The sequence below is a fragment of the Mus caroli genome, chromosome 13 (genome assembly GCF_900094665.2).
Source record: "Mus caroli chromosome 13, CAROLI_EIJ_v1.1, whole genome shotgun sequence".
Lineage (NCBI taxonomy): Eukaryota > Metazoa > Chordata > Mammalia > Rodentia > Muridae > Mus > Mus caroli.
The window spans coordinates 64,352,570-64,377,543 of NC_034582.1; the positions used below are offsets into that span (position 1 = coordinate 64,352,570).

The 24,974-nt window shown below is 46.1% G+C and overlaps 2 protein-coding genes across 2 annotated transcripts in view; one reads left to right on the plus strand and one right to left on the minus strand.

The window, feature by feature from the left end:
• The window catches only part of Srd5a1 (steroid 5 alpha-reductase 1), a 37,096-nt gene extending 34,704 nt beyond the window's left edge, over positions 1–2,392 (minus strand). Inside the window, exon 1 of the mRNA XM_021179799.2 lies at positions 1,039–2,392. Coding sequence (XP_021035458.1) covers positions 1,039–1,319 — 281 coding nt within the window. The 5' untranslated portion in view covers positions 1,320–2,392. The remainder of the gene's footprint in view (positions 1–1,038) is intronic.
• Nsun2 (NOP2/Sun RNA methyltransferase 2) lies at positions 2,084–24,188 on the plus strand. The gene is made up of 19 exons (XM_021179798.1): positions 2,084–2,254; positions 2,367–2,524; positions 3,012–3,116; positions 5,506–5,611; positions 7,505–7,576; positions 8,201–8,285; positions 9,562–9,754; positions 11,593–11,667; positions 13,117–13,247; positions 16,366–16,439; positions 16,917–17,047; positions 17,438–17,534; positions 19,415–19,596; positions 19,865–19,957; positions 20,492–20,627; positions 21,099–21,179; positions 21,378–21,516; positions 23,057–23,096; positions 23,401–24,188. Exons 1-19 carry the CDS (start codon positions 2,084–2,086, stop codon positions 23,681–23,683), a joined length of 2,352 nt encoding a protein of 783 aa, XP_021035457.1. The 3' UTR covers positions 23,684–24,188.
• Positions 24,189–24,974: the final 786 nt, after the last annotated feature.

A 24,974-nucleotide genomic window follows, 5' to 3' on the forward strand; every position in this document is an offset into this window, starting at 1 on the left:
CCTTGTATGTTGATTGTGCCCTCATATAAAGGGCCTGCATTAATAATGACAAGAAATCACTCAAAAATCAACTCCCCAGCCCTGCATGGTGGCGGTGCACGCCTTTAATCCCAGCTCTCACGAGGCAGAGGCAAGCGGAACTCTGAAAGTTCAAGACCAGTCTGGTCTATAAAGTAAGCTCCAGGACAGCCAGGCTGTTACACAGAGAAACTCAGTCTTGAAAAAACAAACAAACAAAACAAAACAGCAAAAAAATCAATCAACTCATGTACCATAGTGGCCATAGTGGACTTTGGGCAACAGATTTAGAAACTCATTCTTCCTCCTCACTGGATATAAGAAAGCAGAGGCTATTAACACAACATTGAATTCTCCCAGCCTCTCTAGGAAATGAATACTTTAGGATCAGAGAGGATAAGACTTTCCCATGTCCCAAATGTCACAGAACTCAACTTCCTTAGATATAGAGACATCCTTTTTTTTATTTTTAATTGTGCACTTTTCAGAATCTAGATGAAAACATTTAAACGTTATTTATAAATGTTGGGTCAGTTAAAGATAAGACCTAGAGACAGTCCAGTCCAGTTTATTAGAAAACCCAAAGACTTGAGGCGGTCACTAAAACATTTTTCACATAACACCTCCTGGGAAAGATTCATACCCTCTCACACAGAGAAAGCAAAACATCTCTGAAATTGCTCCAGTCCACATTCGGGGTCCACAGTAGTTCCAGAGTAGGTTGTTAGCAAGCTGAAGCTAGGTCACCTGGCTATGGGACAGGCTACCAGGGATAGATTCCCCAAGGGGGAAACAGTAGAAATGCAGCTTGGATGGCATCGCAGATACTCCTTAGGGCGGAGTCTGCAGATGGCCAGAGAAGAAATCCGGACCACTGTGCCACTATCCCTGATCAGACAGGAACTTCCACCGCTTCTGTGCGGTCCTTTCTACCTCCCTTTCTAGACATCCTTTGTATTTCGGAATTAAGTCTCTGACCCGCGGGTCCTCGGGAGCAAGCGCAGGAGGGAAGACCATTACCTTTGCACGTAGTGGATCAGAAACATAGCCAGCAGGACGCGGTTAGGCAGGTTGTCCAGTCGGGCGGCTGCAGGACGGATGCACTCGTACAGCGGCCAAATCAATGAAGGCAGCTCCTGTAGGAACCAGGCAGGTCGCGCGGGCACTCGGCGGCCGGACCACTGTGAGGAGTAGCGGCCGTAGGAAGAGCCCACCATCTGGAGCCCCACGAAGGCCACGAAAGCCAGGAAACCCTGCAGGTAGACTAGCGCATCCATTAGGCACAACTCATCCAACTCCATAGCTGAGGTCGAGCAGCGTGCTCCATGCTCGGGTGTCCAAATGGAGCCACATATAAGCTCAGGAGGAGGGCGCAGAGCAGCCCACAAGGGCCAGCGCTCCAGCAGGGTGTACCTGCCCAGGGGAGGGGCGAGCCACCTGCTCGGGCGGAGACAGGAGCAAAGGCAAGCACCACCAGAAGATACCCTCCCGCCCGGAATACAAACGAGAGACCGATTGGGTAAAACCCCGCCCACACAGGGAGCCACGCCCTCTCGGGGGGCGCCTTAGCCTAGAGCCCCGCCCCTCAGAGCCCCTCCCGATCTTGGAGCGCTACACACATTGGCTGAGAGCTCCTTTGGCTCGCGAAAAGTTTAGCCGGAGCTCCGCCCCCTCAGCTCCACAGCGGAGCACCAGAGCCTCGCGTCACCCACAAAGTCCCGCCTACACAGCAAAGACCCCGCCTCTTCGCTCGAAACTGACTCTCGCTCCGCCCCGCCCAACTTGCAACCACGCCCCTCCACAGTCTAACCCGGACAGCGACAGATCGGCCAGCACTCCATGACTCTCTGCGCACGCGCTACGATCAGATCGTCCATGCAGGTGCCTGAGTCTCTGTGTAAGACGGGGAGATTCACGCTCAGTGGCGTTTAAGGTTGTTTTGAGGAAACACGTTCTCTATAGGAATACCACCCTTTTATCGCGTGAGTTCTCGGCCGGAGCATGTTGTGTCTTTCAGGCATATTTTTGACTGCCCCTGCTAGGACCCAGCCGCGGGGTCCTCGGGATGCAGCCGGAAGTGCAGCGTGCGTGCGGCTTGGTGGGTCGCTGTGTGCGCTCCGCGTGTGCAGCCGCGTGGGCCATGGGGCGGCGGGCGCGGGGCCGGCGGTTCCAGCAGCCGCCGCAGCCTGAGGGCGAGGAAGACGGCAGCGACGGCGGCAGAAAGCGCGGCCAGGCGGTAGGCGCGGGAACGAGAGGGGTGCCCGGTGGGCTCGCGCGTGCGGAGCTTGCTCGTGGGCCGGGTTCGCGGGTGTCGGTCGGAGCTTGCTCACCTGTCGCTTTCCTGGCAGGGCTGGGAAGGTGGCTATCCCGAGATCGTAAAGGAGAACAAGCTCTTCGAGCACTACTATCAGGAACTCAAGATCGTGCCGGAGGGAGAATGGGACCAATTCATGGAGTCACTCCGAGAACCTCTCCCAGCCACACTGAGAATCACTGGGTACAAAAGGTACATTTGCTGTGTCTTTTCTGAGGTGTGGACTTGGGGGCTGTAGTGCACAGGAACGTCTTCGGTGGGACATTAGAATATGAATAGAAAACGCAACCCGGGAAAGACTTGGGTCCTGTGGGGGACCGTCCGAGCAGAAGGAATCTTTGCCTCTCCTGTACGTCAATGCACGTTATCCGCAAGACTCGTGGCAAATAAAAAAAAAATGAAGCTGTGACGAAATGCAGTATTGCTTTACCTTATTTGTAAGGTGTGTCTAACACAACAGTGAACTGGAGGGAGTTAGAAAATGGATGGTGTTGCTTTCTTAGATGTTAACAGGGCCTAGGTGTTAAAAAGTCTGCATGCACACCCCGGAGCGCTTATGGAACGTCTTCTCAGAACTGGTTTTACCTTAAAACACTTGCAATCTTAAAGTTATTAAATCTTACCAACTCACCTTCTTAGATGACTGTGAAACTTGCTTGTTTTTTTTTTTTTTCCATAGCCATGCCAAAGAGATTCTCCACTGCTTGAAGAACAAGTACTTTAAGGAGTTGGAGGACCTGGAAGTAGATGGACAGAAAGTTGAAGTTCCACAACCACTAAGCTGGTGGGTACAGAATGCTTCCTCGTGCTGGGTGTTTCTTAGATCCCCAACCCCCTTCAATGCACTTCTTGGCTCTAAAGTCACTGTCGGCTTAAAGAGCTTGGTTGTACTTGACTTTTCTTTTCTTATAAAGATTTACGTGTTTATTATATATAAGTACACTGTATTCAGACACACCAGAAGGCATTACAGAACTCATTACAGATGGTTGTGGGCCACCATGTGGTTGCTGGGAAGGACCTATGGGAGGGAGAGCAGACAGTGCTCTTAACTGCTGAGCTGTGTATCTAGCCCCCTGGATGTATTTTTCAAGCATCTGTTTGTCTGTTTTCCGAGACAGGATTTCTGGGTGTTCTGAAACCTGTAGACAAAGTTAGTCTCAAACTCAGATCCACCTGCGTCTGCTGGGTGGATTAAATCCATGTACCAGCATCATCTGCCTTTTTAGATTTATATATGTATGTATATGAGTACAGGGAGGCTGTCTTCAGACACATCAGAAGAGGGCACTGGATCCCATTACCATGTGGTTGCTGAGAATTGAACGCAGGACCTCTGGTCTGGAAGAGCAGCCAGTGCTCTTAACCACTGAGACATCTCCCCAGCCCCCATCATCTGCCTCTTTTCAAGCATCTTAATGTTCTTTTCTGTAGTGCTTTTATCAACATGAGGTTGGGGTATACGTGTTCATCAGTGACTCGCAGTTAATTGAGTTAATGACTTTGGTTAATTGGTTTTGGGTCCAGCTTCCTCCTTGATGTTCCTGAGTTGCTTCTTGAACTTCTTTTTACAATGACCAGTTTTCCACATCCTAATTTCAGAGTAGAAGGGAAGACAAGCTCTGCTTGCCAGTCTCATCACAGGTTGCTATGGCTTGTGTGCCAGTGTTTCCCAGTGCAACCTGCCTGTAGGCTCACATTCAGTCAGTCTTCCCCTGTATCCAGCATCCAGGCACTCCCGCTCCCATGACAGCCCTTTTATTACCTGTGATCCCTGGCTCTGAAGGTGTAGGATTTCATGTTCAATACCTGAAATGCTTAGTAACAGCTCAGATGCTCCACACCCTGAGTGAACTTAAGGAAGCTTTTAATTATGGTTTCATATTTAAGATTTTTAGGTAAAATTTTCACAAAAGAAAAATATTTTAAGCAGTTGCTATATAAAGGTGAATTTAGTGAGTCTTTTCCGATAACTATGGGTTTTGATTTTTTTTTATGATTTTTCATTTTGAGGCAGGGTCTTATTATTTAATCATGGCTGGTCTGGAAGTTTCTATGTAGAACAGGCTGACTTCGAACTCAGAGAGACTGTCCCCTCTTCTTTTGAGATTGAAGGCCTATGCTACCATGTCTGCATTTTAACTATTGGTATATTGATGTTGTCTTTTGTTTTTAGGTAATCTTTTGTGTTTTTTTTTAATCATGGAATATCGCTTGCCATTTTTCACTGGCTATTTGGGTTTTCAGTATCCTTCCTTACCATGTTAAGCACAGCAGGTCCGTTTAAATGAGTCCTGGATGTCAGACACTAAAAGCAGTGTGCAGAAGATTTCTCCAATATCACACTAGGACTCCAGACTGGTGGCGTCCATGGAATTGCCTCTGGTGAAGCAGAATTACTATTTCAGTTGTTTTTAATTGTCTGGTGCATCAAAGATTGGTTAAAAAAGAGAGTGGAAGAGTGCTGTGTGTAACAACCACAGAAAATTTCTTTTTCATAATTTAGATGGAAATTGACAGAAGTATCTTAGTGCACAATGGTTGAGCAGGGTCTAACAACTATTTTTCTGTGTCACGTCCAAGTTTCAAGTTTGTCACTTTGGGTCTGTTTTCCAGTCAGCCTGATTTCATTTTCCCATTTGTTACCATGGCTACAGAGATACACAGAACCTCTGTGACTTGTTACAGGAATTCATTGTCCTGTCTCAGGTGTAACAGTCAGTGCCAACGTAGAGATTAATTACTGTCCGACCTGCTTAGTTTGATGCTGGGTTGAGTAGGCTTGGTGAGCAGGGTGTCGTGAGTCACACCAAAGCCCTCGTTCCTGCATGTAGATGAATAGGTACAGGCCAGGTGTAGATAATACCTGTCCCAATCACTGACTTCACAAAGAAGGAATGTCCTCAGAGTGACACAAATGACAGGAGACTTCATTCTTCAGTCTGCATAGCTGATAACAGTCTTGTTAAAACTGAGTGCATTTGTGGTTTCCAAGAATGGGAAGGGGGTGTGGGGTTGGGTTTTGTACGTAAGCTCTTTTGTTGCCTTATAGAATTGCTTTTACAGACATACAAAATAGACTAACAAAATCATAATCAGGAATCTGTCAAGCGTGTAACTGCCTGCTACTCATGCCTTATTGTATGAAAATGGTCAACATCTTCCATCTCTAGGTACCCTGAAGAACTTGCCTGGCACACAAACTTAAGTCGGAAAATCTTGAGGAAGTCCCCATTGTTGGCAAAGTTTCATCAGTTCCTGGTCAGCGAGACTGAGTCTGTAAGTGGGTTCTGTGAGTGCCCTGGGGCCTGAACACGGTGCTGTGATTGCACTGGCACCGTGCTTCCCACCTGGAGAGTGGCGTGGTGAGGAGACACTGGCCTTAGTTTCCTGTGATTGACTAGGCTTACCTGTCTCTGTTGTCAGCTTGTCTGACTGCCTTCTCTTGGTGGATTCACATGGCTGTCGAATCTGAGTGTAGGACCAGGCTGTCACTCATAGTACTTCTGTACAATCTCCTCCTTTTTTCTTCTTAGATGTGTGTTCACTTGAACTGTCATACATCCAAGATTTTAAGGCCACTATGGAAGTTATCTAGTTTACTTGTAATGGCACTATTAATGTCACACTTTATCTTACTGTGTCTTGCTGATTGTATTTTTCCTATATTGAACCTTTACCAATGCTGCCAAAAACATGTAGCCGAGTGTAGCTGTTATTCTCGTAGGTGCAGACCTTCTGGGTTGGTTTGAGCAACTTCAGTCACTGGACTGTCCCAGTACAGCTGCTGCCCATTCATGTGGACCTGGAGAAGTGCACACTCTATAGCTTTCCTTTTCTTATTCACCTCTTTCTGATGAAGTGAATGGTTTTGTGCTACTAGATAAAGTGGGCTTCCTGTTCACCAAGCTTTAGAAATGCTGTGCTTCCCTAGTTACTGATGCCATTACCAATTTGAAAGTTGGGTCTGGCTCAGTTTCAGTTACTCGCTGTTTTTTACCACTATGGCTTTCTGTGCAAATAGGTAAAGGACACAAGTTTGCTTGACTTTCCCTCGCTGGAAACTAAGCATTGAAAGCTGCCACATCCTTGTCTGTCCTCGGCTCTGCTCAGTTCCTTATCTAGGTTGGTGGTAGAGTAAGAGGTTAGCAAAACATTAGGGAGCATCCAGTTTGTGCTTTGAATAGAGCACAGGCTGGGTGGTGACCAGTGCAGTAGGCAGCTAGGTGGTGATGGAGACCCAAGTTGTGAGGGAAGGTGACTGTTACAGGAACTAGGCAGTGGGAGCTGTGCAGCCAAGCAGAGCTGGCTTCATTAGCTCTGCAGAGTTTTGGAGGCAGAGACACATTAATAAACTGGAAGCTTACGTCGGTGTGCCTAGGTGAGTGGATCAAGGTTTAGGTAGGTGCCACAGAATCACTGCTGATGAGAAACTCAAGGCAGAGAATAACGGGTGAAAGGTCAAGTCTGGGTGTCAGGGCTGACTGTCATAGGCCTGACTTGTCATGTGTCAAATGCCTGACAAGTGGTTCAGGTTGAGAAGCAGGTATCTTGTGAGAAGCCCACATGTCCCCATTATTGGTAGGTTATGACAGAGGCAGTACTGCCCTGCTGTCCCCTGTCCCCACCTGAACGGGTCTTATCTGCCAGCTCTCGTTCCCTGGCTCTGGTGAAAACAACAGGAGGGTGTTGTGTTGATTAGTTAGTTGCCAAAAGATAAAGATAGCTGATGTCTGGTTTCTGCAAGTAGTTGCTTAGCTCTGGGAAGTGGACATGGAGGGTTCCTGGTAGAGGAGATGTGAGGAAGAAGGGTTATTGCTCAGTGATCACTTTCTTTCCTGCACTGGGTTTTGGCTCCTGGCTGCCTGCTCTGATAGCTGACCATCCTTGAGGACACTCACCCGACCCCCGTGTTTAAGAGGAACAAGACTGTGGTACTAACCCCCAGTATCATACCTGACCTTCTAACCTGATGCTAGTGGGTTGTTCTCAATTATCTTTAGATAGCAAGCAACTATCGATTGATATAAACTCTCCTCTCACTGAACATTTTGTGATAGTAGAGATTTGCTTATTCTTTGTAAGATCATGTGGGCTTTTCCTGTCACACTCCATACATTGCTGATTTGAAATGCTGTTTTTCTTATTGTTGCTGCTTTTTTTCTCCTCAAGGGAAACATCAGCCGCCAGGAGGCTGTCAGCATGATCCCCCCACTGCTGCTCAACGTGGAGCCGCACCATAAGGTAGTGTACCGCGTAGAGGACTGGGGGGTAGGTAGGTATTGGCAGTGTGTCCACTCTGCTGAAACCTTTTACAGTATTAGCCTATCCCCTTAGGATTTTTGCTTTTGCAGTTTTGTCTTATCTTACAATACACATAGTTGCACATAACTTTCTCCACTCTTCAAGGTTTTTTACTGTAATAAGTTAACTATACAGATAGCCTTGAGTGATCCTTGTCTAAACCACCTTGGCTCTGTGGTGCTCAGTAGTGCCAAGCACTGTTCTGTGATATCAGTAACCTGATGGCTTGCCTGTGCCTACATGATCCTCTGAGTATGCATCCCATCACTGCATTTTCCAGATGAGGAAGAAGAAGTGCAGTGGGCCCACACTTTGGAGTTGACACTTGCTGTCATGTCATGCTGGGCCACTTGTAACTCCACAGTTCCCAGCAGCACTCTGTCCTCAGCCATGTGTACACCATGCCTCTGAGCAGGGAACATTCTCCATCGGATAGAAGTTTAGGTTAGGTCTTGGTATGCAAGTTAGTGTATTAGAACAACTCACAAGGCGGTTTGAGGTCAAATGCAGAGTGTTAAAGCTTTTCATAAGTGATACATGTATGTTTGTTTGCTTGTTTTATAGATCTTAGACATGTGTGCAGCCCCTGGATCCAAGACCACACAGTTAATTGAAATGTTGCATGCAGACATGAGTGTGCCCTTTCCAGGTAATCACTGCGGGGCAGGGAAGCTACTTTGGGTTGTGGTCAAGGAGAAGTCCTCCCCTTTCCTGCTTCCTGGGCAGTGCCTGCTCCTATAACTGTGAACTGATGGTAGCACACTGATGATGAGTTCTCAGACCAGCACAGTCAGACTATGAGAGATTCCTATGTCTGTCTGTAATAGAAAACGGGCCTGCACATAGTACAGACTTGTGTTTGAACTTGAGTAGGTGAGAAGCAGTTACATGATGTTCTTGGTTATTGCTGTTAGTCCCTTCCATTCAGATCCCCCACCTTCAAGGAGGTTGGAGCGGCATTGGATGCCCTGTGAAGTGGGATGTGATGGGCAGTGTTGTGGGGAGGCTGCAGGATGCTCATGAGGTGGCAGACATTTCTGCAGGTTTCCTGTCTTTCTTGAGAGTGGGGAGCAGGATTTCCAGTGTTGGTCAGGTCAGCTTTGGTCTGTCCTGTTTGTTGGCTTCAGCAGCTGCCCAAGTCCCAGTTCTGGCAGGAACAGTTTCTTCTCTGTATTCCTGATGTCTTGTGTCCCTCGCTGTTCTGAAGCATGGTCCTGGTTGTAAATGTTGTTAGCATATTCTGCCTTTTGTGGTAGAGTATGGGAGGAGCTAGAAATGAGCAGGACCATCACCTGGGAACCATCCTGGGGTGGTTCTGAGCTTGGGTGTCATGTTCCACAACCAGATGATGGGCTTAGGTGACAAGACCCTACCCCAGGCCACATATCCATTCTAGAGCAGAGCTCTGACACATGGGCAGGGTTTTAACTCCGTCAGGTTTTATGTGCCTTTCTGCCTACACCTCCCCCATAATTAATAGTATTCATAGGAAAGCTATTGGCACAGGAGTTGGTACAAAGTCAATAGCTGCTAACAGATGAGTCTTGAGGTTTTGAGGGTTCGGGTGCCTATAAAATGCACACGCCGACAGTCAGTCAGCTCCTTTTCCCTTTTTTTTTTTTTTTTCTTTATTTTCTTTTTTTTTTCCCCCTGAGACAGGGTTTCTCTGTGTAGCCCTGGCTGACCTGGAACTCACTCTGTAGATCAGGCTGGCCTTGAACTCAGAAATCTGCCTGCCTCTACCTCCTGAGTGCTGGGATTAAAGACGCCCAGCCCCTTTTCCCTTTCTATAAAGTCTTGTTCTGAGCCTTGACGTCTTGCAGAGCTTTCCTCCTCACCTGCCGACCCAGGGGTTCTGGTTGTGTGTTTCAGGGGATGAGTCTGCTTCTGCTGCATCTCTCCTGACTACAATTTTATGTTCCTAGAGGGATTTGTAATCGCAAATGACGTGGACAACAAGCGCTGCTATCTGCTCGTCCATCAGGCCAAAAGGTTGAGCAGTCCCTGCATCATGGTGGTAAACCATGACGCATCCAGCATACCTAGACTTACAGTAGATGTGGACGGAAGGAAAGAGATTCTCTTCTATGATCGAATTTTATGTGATGTCCCTTGCAGGTATTTACATTATTAAAAGGCAGAATGCCCAAAATCTTATTAGGAAATCCAATTACATATGGATTAGATTAAATGAAGTACCACATGACCACAATGGTGCACACGGTTACTGTGGCCAGGGGGATGGAGGAGGATATTAACAAAAAGACAGACTTGAGGGAGTTGTGAAACAGTTCGGCATGGTGTTGGGTATAGAACAGTCATAACAGCCCTAGAAGATGGAACACGAACACACACACACACACACACACATACACCCCTCCCTTAAGAATTCTTTTAAGAGTTGAAACCTTTGTGAAACTCATTTTAACTGTGTACTGATACTTCAATTTTAATGGCATAAATGTTAGAGAATTAGACTTTATTTGCAGAAACATTCTATGAATTGACTGAATAGCTGTCTTGAAAGGAAAGACCCTATGCTGTAATTGACATCAGTTCAGAGGTGGTGAAACCCAAGCGTTGATGCCTGAACAGAGTGGATTGGTGGAAACTCCAGCTCAGTCTGCCGGAGGGAACCTAGCAAAGTATCTAGGACAACTCTTTGAGAGGATGCCATTCTTAAACATTTACTGCTTATGTAGAACTTAGTTTGATTTGTAGCTGATAGTACTGAGTGTGGCTGAGTTCAAACACATGGAAATTTGATACTTTAGAATAGCGTGAAACTTAAAAGCATGGACTACTTTAACAGCATGGTAAGTAAAACTTATAATGTTCTGTATGAAGCATCAGAAGTACATGAGTCATGAATTCTCTTCTTATTTCCTTAGTTATAATATTAACTGATTAACCGTGAGGGTCTCATGTTTTCTACCCATATGGTCTTATAAAATATTTTTTTTTTTCTGAAAATAAGTTGACTTTACAAACTCTTGATTATAGGCTGAAGAAATCCCAGAAATTATGGTAGAGCTTCTACCATCTGAGCCCTATCATCCAGCCAGAGTGTCATTTTAAAGTAGAGATCATATATCAGGAGTTTCCTATCTTGTGGAACTGTTCCTGAAGTATCTGGAAATGAAGCTTTGTGAAGTCTTGAGGTAGAACAGGAGCAAACCCTGGAGGGCTGGGTAGATGAAACAGGACATCTGAAGTCTATCCTGTAAAGTGTACTTTGTAATAATTTTTATCAAATCAGAGAAGAAAGTGAGAAATATTTAACACATAGAAAAAAGTGTAGAAGGATTAAATTGGCTTGAGTGGATGATTACTGTGGCAAAACCTTTGCTAATATAATACTGATTTTTTTTAATGTCTTATTAACCATGTTTCTAAGTAGCATTTATACAAGGGCCTAATTCCTGGATATACAGATTAACTTTGCTGGTATAGTCTGAATATCCTTAATTTGAAATGTAAAGTTCTCCAAAAGTCAAAGCATTTTGAATCCTTGGCAGATCTCCAAGAGAACAATTTCACACCCTAACTTGTGACAAGTCACAACCAAAGCACTGCTTATTCAGAGAGGCACGTCATTATCTTCAGCCTGTGTGTATACGGTATATACAGAGCAAATGTGTTTGTGTTTAGAATTGACTCTCATTCTCACATCCTCTGCAAAGACACCCAGCACTTGTCTGCAGCAGAACACTGTGGATCTGGCCACATGTACCCAACACTTCTCCATGGAAGCAGTCTCTTGAGAATCAAATGAGGTTTTCTGTTCCTGTTCCTTGCTTTCTGGATTTGAATGTAAAGTGTAGTTTTCTGGAAGCTGAAGTAGAAAGTCTCCTGTGAGGATGGAGTTGCTTTAGTCAGTGTTTGTAATACCTGCTTTGCAGTTCAGCTTGGGTATGACCTGGGTAGGGCTCACTTGTTAAATATCTTCTTTCCAGTGGCGATGGCACAATGAGAAAAAACATTGATGTCTGGAAGAAATGGACAACCTTAAACAGCTTGCAGCTCCATGGGTGAGTGAATTGCTTAGACTGAGACAGGCAGACTTCAAGATGCATGGCTCCCTGGTAGACCATTTCCTGGTGTGCCCCAGGTGCCTCATGAGAGTTTGCCCACTACAAGTTATGTTAAAGCAGTGCTTCTCAGCCTGGGGGTCACAGTGCTTTTAGGATTCATGTTTACAGCATGATTCATAACTGTAACAATAGTACACTTATTAAGTCACAACAAAATAATTTTATGAGCCGGGCGTGGGCGCACACCTTTAATCCCAGCACTCGGGAGGCAGAGGCAGGCGGATTTCTGAGTTCGAGGCCAGCCTGGTCTACAAAGTGAGTTCCAGGACAGCCGGCAGGGGCTATACAGAGAAACCCTGTCTTAATAAAAAAAAAAAAAAAAAAAAAATTATAGTTGGGGTTCACCAAAATATGAGGAGCTATATTAAAGGGTTGCAGCATTAGGACGGTTTAAAACAATTGCCTTAAAAGTCTTATTTAAGTAAGGGTAGTAACTTTGAGCTGGCCTGGTGACACATTCTTTTGGTCCCAGCACTTAGGCAGAGGCAGGCAGATCTTTTGAGTTCAAGGCCAGCCTGGTCTACAAAGTGAGTTCAAGTGAGAATCTCTGTCTTGACAAATCAAATAAATAAGAAAATAAGTAAGGCATAGTAACAGCTACTTTTTATGCTGTTATGATGCACATTTATCTGCCTTCTATGCCCATTTCACTGTGGACTTCTCATGGTAGCGTCTGTCCATGGTTTGTGCGAGGCAGTATTGGTGTGTGGCGTACTTATTCTTCCTGTTGTTTATGTTTTCCTTGAGCATGTATATGTGCACACTTGTGTGTGCCTGGTGCCTATGGAGGTCAGAAAACTACAGTTTTGGATGTTCACAAGCCACCATGTGGGTGGTGGGAGCCAAACCCAGGTCCTCAGTACATGCTCATAACTGCTGAGTCATCTTTCCAGACCCTCCCTCCCTTGATGGCGTTCTCTATGGCTCTTTCTATAGAGCTTTGGTGTTCATTTTTTCTTTTAACATGAAAAGCACAAGCTCTTCAGTAAGTGGGCTAGTATACTAGTATAAACTGACTACAAATAATTTAGCAAGTACTTTGTTTATTAAATATTACTGGTTTTATAAAATGGAGGAAAGGTTTTATATTTTTCCCAGGAAAACTACATAATTCAATAAATTTGGAGATTTTTTAGTAGAGAAATTCTCCAAATACGTTATACTTTTTTTTGTTAAACTGTTGGGAAACAGAACAGAAAAAAAAAAAGATGTTGGAACAAACATACAGCTTATATAAGATTACATTAAATTCACTTGCAACCCTGAGAGGTGTTTGCTTTGTTTTTATTATAAAAGTGCCATAAAAATCATGTTTGTAACGGAGTAAGTAGGTGTTCTGTGGCCTCTGTTCAGGGGCTGATATGTTAACCTGAGATCTACCTTTAGCCTCCAGCTTCGGATTGCAACTCGAGGTGCTGAGCAGCTGGCGGAAGGTGGCAGGATGGTGTATTCCACATGTTCCTTGAACCCCGTGGAGGATGAAGCAGTGATAGCAGCTCTGCTAGAGAAGAGTGAAGGTGAGCATGCGTGCAGCCAGTCCTTAAAGAGTGGACAGTGAGCAGGCAGCTGGGGAGAGGGAGGACAGGTATTCACCATTTGCATGAATGTTTAACCCAACACCTGTAACTCTTTAAAGTGAGATGTTGTACTTTTAAAAAAGGGGGGGGGGGTGGCTTCTGGGATGTGATTGACTTAGTTTGTGAATTACTTGGAACCTGAAAGCTTGGGGACAAAGCTGTGCTCATTTTTCTCTAATAACAAAATGATTATTTGTAACTATGCCAGACCCTTATACATTGATTGTGTAAGAGTTTAATGGGGTAGAATAATCCCCACTGAGCATCTTGCCTGTAAGTGTTCAGAGCAGGATGCTTGGCTAATTGATGCTGCACAGCTTTCAGTATGGTCCTCAGTTCCTTATCCTGCAAGACTGACCTTGAAGCTCTGTGTCTCCTGCTGCCACCATTCAGCTTTTGTCTCTGGAATTGTCACTCTAGGTCACTGCCTTGTTTGCAGCAGTGCAAGTTTCCGTCAGGGTTTTATTCCATGTGTAAGCTGAGCGTTACCCAGCTGTCTGTACAGTTCCTCAGTGGGTGGGCACTTGGATCTCTCTTGTGACCTCCTGTGAACCTGGGGCTGTGGATGTGAACGTGGTGTTAAGGTTTCTTGGCCTGCTTTCCACACTTTGGGATGTGCATCTGGAAGGGGAGTCTTCCTGTGTTAAGGATTTACCAGGCTGATCTTTGCAGTGATGTCAGTCTGTTCCAGTTTCACAAGGTCCCAGTTTCAACATGTTCTTGGCTGACCTGTACTTGTTAGTACCCGTCCCACTGCTGTAAAGTCCTAGACACTGAGTTACACTGAGACATCAGACAGGCAGCATTTTCTAACAGTATTCCAAAACAGCATTTTCACAATGCTTTTAAAGTGCTTCACTTTCAGCCTTTTGCTGCAGAGTTAGCTTTCCACCACTAACTTAACCTATATTGGAGGTTTTAAAAAGTTGTCAGTAGGTTTTTTCCATGTTTTGATATCACAGTCCACCAGAGTGCCATCCTCACAAGCGATGTGGAAGTTAAACATAACATGGAAAGTTCACTCACATTTCCTGTGGCTCAGCACCCACCAACTGCCATGGGTGCATTAGGTGTGCCTAGCCCTGGCTGGTCTGCGCTGTGCAGTCAGCCCTCAGCTGGGTTCTTTGGGTTGACATTTGATGTGTTATATTGGATTCTTAACTTTAGCCTTAATAAAGATGAGATTTTGGAACAATTATTTTGCACGAGGAGAAGGAAATTATCATGATGTCATACCCACAGACACTCTCTGCCAAGTGATAAGAATTGAACTTGACCAGATTTATGCCTGTGTTAGCTGACGTTCAGGGATGGGAGGATTCTGATAGCTAGGAGGATGGCGTAGTCCCACAGCTCTGAAAAGCAGGCGGTGTACTTAGCATTGGCAGCCAGTTCCTATCTCTGAAGCCAACTAGAGGACTTGTGCTGTCAGTCTCAGGGAGAGGGAGGCAGAGGGGCTCAGTTAAGCCCAGCTTGAGGCTCACAGGAATCCCTTTTTCCAAAAGCCTGGGTTGAGGATGTAGTTGAGTGACAGTAGCTGGGGTTGATCCTTAGCAGAGCCCTCTGAAGGTGGTTGTAGTAGTAGGAGCTGAGGGAGTCACACGGTCTCTCTGCTGGTGCTTTTTATTGATATTAAACATGGCTTAGGTTTCTTGGTGAGCAGTTCCCTCGACTAGAGTAGGTGTTAATGCCGGTAAACTCACCAGAAACACAGGCTTGATGGTGACAGGAGCCGTCCTTCTGTATCAGGCCTGGCATTTAGTCTTAGTCACAAGCTTTAAACAGAAAATGGAGCAACAAAGAGTGCATAGAGTACTTAGGTGTGGGGAAATCAGGGACTACTGGATGCTCAGAGCTGACACGCTGCAGTCGAGAACTGGAGGAAAGATGGCTCCCAGCCATGGACGCTGAAGAAGGGGTGAGCTCCTTCCTGACCTGGGAAGAGTTTTGCTCCTTGATGCAGACAGTGGCCCAGTGCTGGAAAGAACTGGTGTCTACACTTCGTGTCTGCTTTCAAGGAGGGAGAATCTTTATCTATCTATCTATCTATCTATCTATCTATCTATCTATTTATGGTTTTTTTGAGACAGGGTTTCTCTGTGTAGCCCTAACTGTCCTGGAACTCACTCTGTAGACCAGGCTGGCTTCTAACTCAGAAATCCGACTGCTTCTGTCTCCCAAGTGCTGGGATTAAAGGCGTGCGCCACCTCGCCCGGCCAGGAGGGAGATAAGAGCAGAGCAGAGCTCTATGGAAGGCTCCCTAGCAAAGGTGCCTTTAGGGCCGTTTGACTTGCTTACAGTTACTTGCTTTCCCTTCACCTCTCCAAGGGACTTGGATGTTTTCCTCAAGTCTGTTTTGGTAGCTGGTGTACAGCTTCTTACCATGTCACTGTTGTAGACCACAGGACTAGAACATGTTCACAGCTGCCCTGGAAAACTTTTATAATTGAACATAATTTCTGGGGTGTTTGTTAGACCAAAAGGTATGAAGACACAGTTCACCTAACCAATGTGTGTGCAGAGCATACCTGACTGAATCCTAGCTGTGGGGGCAAACCAGCAGTAACTGTAGTTAATGCTTACAGCTTCAGTGTAACCATATTATCTGTGTATTTTAGCAGCTTTGTTAAGTTTTAACTTGTGTTTTGAAAGTAGTTAAAAGACTTTTCGTAAACTCACTTAGCTGAGTCTGTCACCACAGTTCAGTTTGAGGCCATTTTTGCACCTCAAGCAGGTTCTTTATACCCACTGGCTTTCACTCTCTGTCCACTCTAAGCTGCTTTTTGTCTATGAACTTACCTTCTCTGGACATTCTTAGGAGTGGAGCCGTGTTCAGGACAGTGGTGGCGCACATCTTTAATCCCAGCACTTAGGAGGCAGAGTCAGGTGGATTTCTGAGTTTGAGTACAGCCAGGGCTACACAGAGAAACCCTGTCTCGAAAAGAAAGAGTGGAGCCGCAACGTGTGTACTTTGACGAATGCACTTTTGGGGTTTCTTTGAATGGGCACAATATATAAGCCTTTGGGGTTCTTGTTTTTTTGTTTTGTATGTTCCTAGGAGCTCTTGAGCTTGCTGATGTGTCTGCTGAGTTGCCAGGACTGAAGTGGATGCCTGGAGTCTCACAGTGGAAGGTAATCTTGTGATGGGGACTTTATTTCTAAGGACTGGGGACACTTTGAAAGAGCCACAAACATTGGGAAACATTTGTGTTTGGGCATTGTGAATCAGTGTGTCACATGGTTGTACAGTATGGATTCCACTTGCAGATTCTATTTAAGGACAAATGCTATAATTGCATGTGGTTGCTTTTCTTCTTTTGTTCCCCGTATGGAACCTGGCTTTGCTCTCACGCACATAAATATGACCTTGATACCTTTTTTTTTTAATGTGTGTGGTTTGCAGTTCAACTTTGGTTTATAAATCAAAATAGTTTCCCCTTGTCTTTCCCACACAAAATCGTCTGAGATTTGTTTTAAAAACAATGAAAACCGAGTCCGTGGGTGTGATGGCATTGCTCCTGGACTTGGGGGTGGATGTGTATCCAGCCGCCTTACCCTGGGTACCGGTGTGCTCCTCACTGGGGTGCTGCTGCTCCTTCCTTTGGACAGGTCATGACTAGAGACGGGCAGTGGTTTGCAGACTGGCATGAGGTTCCCCAGGGCAGGCATACACAAATCCGGCCTACCATGTTCCCACCAACGGACCTGGAGAAGCTACAGGCAATGCATCTAGAGCGATGGTAAGTTTGTGAGCTGTGGAGTCGATGGGGTTGCTGTCCTTTGTTTGTGAGTACCAGTGTTTACAAGTACTGGTATTGTGTCCAGTTTCAGTTAGTACTTTGGAAACTGCCATGTGCCTTCCGTCCTTTCTTCATTTATGTGTGGTAACTGTACAGCACTCTTGCTTCATTCTGATAGCTCCATAAATGCCTGTAGTGTGCCTTGATGATGTGCATCTCCCCATCCCTGTGTCGCCCTGTGTCATCCCTCCTTACCTTCCCCTCTGACGACTTTGCAGTGAAGATATGCTGCTCTTCTGGGAGTAGCACTGAGTGCAGTAAGGGCAGAACAGACCTCAGCAGACTCAGTTTTGGATCATTTGCGTGCTTTGTGCATTTATACTGTTGTAGCCTTCGAATCCTGCCCCATCATCAGAATACTGGAGGGTTCTTTGTGGCAGTATTGGTCAAGAAAGCACCAATGCCGTGGAACAAACGTCAGCCCAAGGTAAGTGTTAACAGAAGACAAGACCTGTAAGAGTTAATTCATTTCAAATGCAGAGCCAAGTGAAGGTTTTGAAAGCTGAGGGTGTTACGAAACTCTGAGCTTAAAGAAAGGGGGCTTCATTTGAATTTCAGATTTTACAAAACATAGGCATTCCTCAAAAAGAGACAGTGAGAAAGGATGTATTTGGGGCCATGTTCTGTCTCTGTCTATCCCCAACTACTTAGCAGCAGTTGAAAGGACATGAGGTTGATGGTGGCAGGACTCTGTCTGGACTCTGAGCCTGGAGTCCTCTGACGTTTCCTGCCCTGCACCATGAGGTTCCTTCTGCCCACTGTGAGTTCTGCTCTGGAGTAAGACACCCCTCCTATCTGTAAGCCATCATTACCTCCATGCCACAAGCTGTTAGAGCCAAATCCTAGTCACAGCAACAGCCTCAAGAGACATCTCAAAAAGGCCACTGTCTACAGTATCCACTGCCTCTGAAAAGACAGCACAGCTATGTCTGGCTTTCACTGTGAGTGGTGTCCACCTCTGCATGACTAACTAGTAAGATACTACCTCATAGGAGTGTGTCTCTAGCAGGCCATGTTATTCACTCACACACAGGCCCGGCCAGACACCTGAAACTGGTCAGAGTGAAAGAGGCATGCTAACATGGAACCCAGCAAATGACACAAAATACTTTAAAAAGTAAGACAGTAAAATGGAAGAGAGGCTAAAGCCCTGTTAAAACAGCCTGAAGCCAGAAGGCACCTCAAGTATATGTCATTCTACGGCATACTTATAACAGCCTCAGAACGATTGCCACCAGCTCAGCCACTAGCTGTAGGTACAGAGCACAGGAAGTGCCACTGTTACACTCTTAAGATACATCACACCCAGAGCATGCTCTGCTGGGGCTGGAGGCAGAGCACATTCTTAGCATATGCAAGGACTCTAGTTTCAACATCCACTCCAAATAACTTAATGCTTGCCGCTGTTAAAACACATTGTAAGAGAACACAAGGTACCCTGATATTAAACTTCCAGCGACCACTTAGAAAAGAAACAGTATTTCAAACACACTGCCATAAGTAAAACGTATTAGTGAAGTTAATTTTACCTTTTTTTTTTAAGTACACTACTAGAAAATGTACACTGCCATATGGCTGGCATCCTACCTCTACCAGAAGACTACAGCTCTAAGCTTTACTCCCAAGGAGTTTGGACTCCAGAGTTAGGTCTCAACTAGAAGCTGGACTGGTAGTTACCCTGAGCCACCAGTGGCCAGGGGAGGATGAGGTCCTTGAGAAAACAGTTCTTTTCTGTTTTTTTAAGCTGAGCAGCCTTAGTCTTAATCCAAGATGACCTTGAAATGCACAATTCCTGGCCACATTTTATAACCACAGAAGGGTTTGTGTGGTAGGCAAGTGTGCTAGAATATGACTTGCTTCTGCTCTGAGCCAGTTAGTTGTATATCATGATTGCCTCAGTTCCTGAGGCCCTGTGTGTGTGTGTGTGCTCCTCCTAATTACACCCTGGAACAGTTTCCATAGCCCTCTTTTGTTAAGATGTCTATCAGTTATGGGCCCAAGCCTAACTCTGTAGGACTCATGTGCCTTACCCAGAGCGGACACAGGGTTACCAAGAGCAGGCAGGCTCTACAAGCCCCTGGGATGTTCTTTGTGAAGCTATTGGAGAGTCAGCTCTGAATTGAACAATGCCTGCAGATTCCATTTAAAGAGCAAATTTCAAAGGCAATGTTTTTTAAAAAGAATGTTTATCTTTCAATGCTTTAAAAAAAATAAAAGTGGTTGACAGGAACATGGTAGTCTTAATTTCTTTACAGTGGTGCGAAGTGTGTTGCTTTTGTGTGAAAATGAATTTGTTCCCTTCAACAGGTCCAGAGTAAATCTGCAGAAGCCAGAGAACCCAGGGTATCCAGCCATGTGGCTGCCACAGAGGGAAATCCCAGTGACCAGTCTGAGCTGGAAAGTCAGATGATAACTGGAGCTGGTGACTCAGAAACAGCTCACACCACTGAGAACACAGAGAGTAATGAGAAGAAAGATGGCGTGTGTGGGTGAGGAAGAAGGTGCCATCTGAGCAGAACTATCTGTTTGTTGTCTTCATAGCCCTCCTTGTTAAGCTATATGGGGTCCCAGAGCCTTAGCCATGGTGACTTTCAGGGGAATGAGGACACAGCACAACTTGTTTGTTATGTTCTGCAAGTTAGACCGCACTCACAGATGCTTCCAGCTCTACAGAACAGGGTTGAGTGAGTGCTGCAGGTATGGACTGCTCCTGCCACACTTGCTGACCACCTTACCACCTCCCTATTCTCTCCTCAGCCCTCCTCCATCAAAGAAAATGAAGTTGTTTGGATTTAAAGAAGATCCATTTGTATTCATTCCTGAAGATGATCCTTTGTTTCCACCTATTGAGTAAGGATCCTGCCATTTGAATCCCACTTTAGAAAGTTCATTGTAGCAAAACAAAAGCATTATCAATCTCATACAATTAGTACTTGGTACTTAGCTCTCTTCCTCCTGATCATGCATTAGAGCTGGGTAGTAATTGAGAGACCCCAGCCTTTATTAAGCTGAAAAAGGAAGAGCCACCTGGAGGTAAAGGCGACAGGAAGCACTGTCAACTGGGACCCAGTGTGGGTTTAGCTCACTCAGTATAACAGGCAGTGGCAGAGGCTCCTGGTCTGCTTTTATTTAGGAAATTGAGGGGCCAGTAGGAGTGGGAGTGGAATTGTCCTGCATAGGGAACACAGAAAAGCATACACTGTAAAAGCTTTAAGGTTTGGCCCAGGTTCGGAGTCTGGGCTTCTGGCCGTGGGGATAGCAGTTTGCAGAAGAGCAGCTCTTGTAACAGCCCTTTTCCTGGCTGTCCTCTGGGCACATCCTGCCTGTGCTTCAGGTGAGGCCAGGGGGCCAGCTGGGCTGTAAGCAGTGCTACTTTGTTGACAGGAAGTTTTATGCCTTGGATCCTTCATTCCCGAGGATGAATCTGTTAACCCGAACCACAGAAGGAAAGAAGCGGCAGCTTTATATGGTCTCCAAGGAGCTGAGGAATGTACTGCTGAACAATAGCGAGAAGATGAAGGTGGCTGGGGAGTGGGCGTGACTAAGCACAAGCAGGACCTTGCATACCCGTACTGCTTTCTCTTGGGAGGGGCGACTCCCAGAGTTTCCTCTTTGTTTTCTCCCTGGACAGTTTTCTCAGGTTTGCCAGCCTAGTGGCTGTGCTTACTAACAGTGCTGTCATGCCTTGTTCAGCTCTGTGGGCTTCTGGGCTGTCAGCAGTAACATGGGCCCTCTGTCTGGATGCATACATAATGTGTCCAACTTAGTCTGTGTTTAGTTGTTCAACTTTTCATTGTTGCCATGAGCCATGGGCATAGAAGCGATGGGAACTGTGCTTTGATTCTTGAGAACCTGTTCCAGAATAGGACCATTTTTCTTTCTGTCCATCCCTTTCTAAAGCTGCTCAGAGGCAGCCATACTGCCTATAGTGAAAGGGGCAGCAGTGAATGAGTATCCTTAATTCTTGTTAAATCTCATTTTTAACTTACAGGTCATTAACACTGGGATAAAAGTCTGGTGTCGAAATAACAGTGGTGAAGAATTCGATTGTGCGTTCCGTTTGGCACAGGAGGTAATTTAGAAAAGGGTTAATGTGAAATAGCCAGAGAGGAGCCTTCTGGTGTGCCACTCAAGTTCAGTATCTCAGAGGTATTGAGTTCCTCTGGGGCCTTGGTTTCTTTGGAGCCTTCAGTCATGTCATGAACCACACAAGACAGCCCTTTGTCCTTAAGGAATCATGGATCACAGTGCTCTTTCTTGGCTCTTACAGGGAATATATACATTGTATCCATTTATCAATTCAAGAATCATCACTGTGTCAATGGAAGACGTGAAGACACTGCTGACCCAGGAGAACCCATTCTTTAGAAAACTGAGCAGTGAGGCCTACAGTCAAGTCAAGGAACTCGGTGAGTAAAGGGATCCAAGACGCTGGCCAGCTTGTATTACTAACATGAGGACTGCAGATGACAGCTGCACACACTTCAGTCAGTCCTCTGCATGCCCCACACCCTCAGATTTGACCAGTCGTGGATTGAGGATAACTGAGAGGAAAAACAGTCCTATCTGGCAGGGGATAGGCTCAGTTGGCACAGGGTTCCTTCAGCATGCTCAGTCCTGCGTGAACTGTGCATGCCTGTAGTTCCAGCACTTACCAAGATCAGCGATTCAAAGGTCATGCTTGGCTACACAGCAAGTAATACGGAATAACAAGTGTTGCTAGAGCACCCGCAATCAGATAGAGTGCAGGATAATAACTGCTGACAGGACAGTCACTCCCAAAGGGATTTTAAGTCACTCAGAGATAACCTTTCAGAGACTGTGGTGGGCTTAGTGATGTGCAGTGCCATTTATGGTAAAGACCTGAGCCCTTTTGAGGGTTCTTTGCTTTGTCCCTCATGGAACCCCAACTTGTACTTGGCCTGACCCCTTAAGCTGAGCTGGCCCATCAGACCAGCAGTCTTGGTTGCACTGTCCTCTTACAACTCCCAAACTCCAGTGTTCGGTCTCTGTGGCGACATCTTCACCAAGTGTGTCCTGTTTGCTTTTCTTCTGTTTGTACCCTTACACATCTGTTGTGAGTGCAGCTCAGCCTGGGGTACCATCCGTTCTGTCTTTGTCTCCTGTACTCTCCTCGCCCTGGTGTGAGACACACCTGCCGAGTGCAGAGCACTCCTTTCAGCAGAGAAGGAGCAGGGACTTCACAGTTCTTTCTTTTAATTCTTTTTTTTTAATATGTATTTATTTATTTTTATTTTATGTATATGAGTACACTGGCTGTACAGATGGTTGTGAGCCACCATGTGGTTGCTGGGATTTGAACTAGGACTTTGACAGAACAGTCAGTGCTCTTACCTGCTGAGCCATCTCGCCAGCCCCTTTCTTTTAATTCTTCTGTGAAGGTTTATTTTACTTGAGGCATAGTGCACATGTAGAAGACAGAAGGCAACCTGCAGAGATTGGCTTCCTCTGCCCGCCCACATGGGTTCTGGATCTAACCTCATGCTCCAGTCTTCGGGCTTGGGCAGGAAGCACTTGGACCAGCTGAGCTGTCCCACTGGCCCTTACCCTGTATTGAGGTGATAGAGTATAGGATGATATTTCTCATGTTATTTTGTGCTGTAGCTAGTTGAGACTCTGTTTAACCTTGAATGTTGAGAACTGACCAGTTAACTCTCAACTTCATGCTTCCCCAGAGAGTGCTAAATACTACGCACTTATATACATACTTGCATATACACCATTCTCCCTCCCTCCCTCCCTCCCTCCCTCCTTCCTTCCTTCCTTCCTTCCTCTGTCATTTGGGCTCCCCTGTGATTTTCTACCACCTATATCCCTGAGACCAAAGAGCTCACTTACCCTTTTTGGAAACAGCACACACATCTGCTCAGTGGTTATGGTCACCAAGTGAAAACCTTGTCACATGTGTCTGTTTCTCTTTTTTTCCAGCAAAGGGAAGTGTTGTGCTGAAGTATGAGCCAGATTCTGCGTAAGTATGCGTGCCTCCATGTTAGATAAGTAGCTGTGCATGGCAGCTTATGGTGTAACCGCAGCACTTACTTGAAGGCTAGAGCAGGAGCCACAGCCTACAGGGGTTTTAGGGCCTTGGTCTTCTTTGGGGAGTTCTCAGCAGCAGAGGCACTAAGGGTAGCAGGCAGGGTCACAGCTCTGACCGCATACATGGAGGATGGGGCAGTGGGCACAGCACTTTTTCCAGAGGTTGTGTGTCGGTATCACGAGATGGTGGAATGAATAGCATGCTTAATGCTTACACGGGACTTCTTTTTTGGCAGGAATCCAGACACCCTCCAGTGCCCCATCGTGCTGTGTGGGTGGCGGGGAAAGGCCTCTATTCGAACTTTTGTGCCCAAAAATGAGCGACTTCATTATCTCAGGATGATGGGTCTGGAGGTATTGGGAGAAAAGAAGAAAGAGGGAGTCATTCTTACCAATGAGAGTGCTGCCAGCCCAGAGCAGCCTGAAGATGAGGAGGATGCCAAGCAGACAGCACAAGACCCCTGTGTCCCAGACTCCATCCCTGGCTGTGATGCAGCTGCAGCTGAGCCATCCCGGTGAAGGAGTCTCCACACACTGAATTGGTACCATCCGTTGTTGGAGATCAAACCTAGAATGTCCTTAGCCAGGGACCTGGAAATGAGTGGTGGCCACAGTCTGTGGAGAGCTGTGCTTTCTAACATTTAGGAGTCGCTTTTGCAGGGTGGATACATGTTTCTGCTGTTAAAGGCTAACACAGCCTTTGCAGAAGTTCAGATCCCTTGTCGGCCAATATTGACCTAGTCTTCTAAAACGATAGTAAAAATCTACAAGTCTTTGGGAAGCAGCTCTATCTATGCTTTAATACTTTCTGGACTGCACATCAGTGTGCTGTGTAGTCATGCTGACACTGAGGTCTCAGGTGACTTCTGTGCCTTTGTGATAAAGGGTGAGATAAGCCATCTCAGAGGGAAGGCTGGTGAATCATGACAGCAGTTTTGGGGACCGTTTGTGCTTACCCTGGAGTTGTTTTAAGTGGGGTGGAGATTGCTTGGGTCATGAAATAAAGAGCTTTTATGATCATGTATCTTGGCATGAGACTTGGATTTGCTTTTAGTTGGCTAATGGGAGAGAAAAGCCAGCCCTCTTGTGTCTCATACAGGACTTGGAGCTGGACTGTCAGCCGTGTTTCCCTCGCCCAGATTCTCATTCTCCCGGCAGAGTCCTTGCAGGAGCTCTTCCTTCCCTCTGTCTGTAATGCATTTTGTCTGCACAGTTGAACATCAGTTACACCTATGCTCTTCCGGCCTCCCTATATGTGCTCTGAGCTAAACACGGGCTACCTCTGGGAACTCAGCTGTGCCTTGCTCATAAACAATCAATCCAGCTGGATTTGATGACTGTTTATATGCCCTGGGGAGGGTCATAGGATCCTCACCTAAATGTCCAGCTGTGCCATTCCACAAGTTGTATGTAACTCTTCCTTGGGGAGGGACCGGAGGATACAGGCCAAAGAAGACCAGGGTGGGATTCCATCTCTGTGGCTATGGGAAAGCTGTCATCTGCTGGTTAAAGACTTTGGCACTGCCTTTGCAGGGTAGGGAAACCCAACCTCTGTAAGTAGCACTCACCTGCTCTACAAGTAAGCCCAGTAACTCATTGGTTCCCCAGAATGAATTCTGGTAGAACTGTGGAGTGTGGATGAAACATTGTTGGGCTCTTAGGAGGAGGGGCATACTTTGCTTAGATCCCTGCCCGGGGGAGGCATTTTAGCAGCAGTGGGTCTTTCCTGGCATAGATCTTACACTTGGACCTGACCTTGAGGTGAGTAGACCACTAAGCCGTAGTCATTGCAAGTACCTCACTGTCAAGA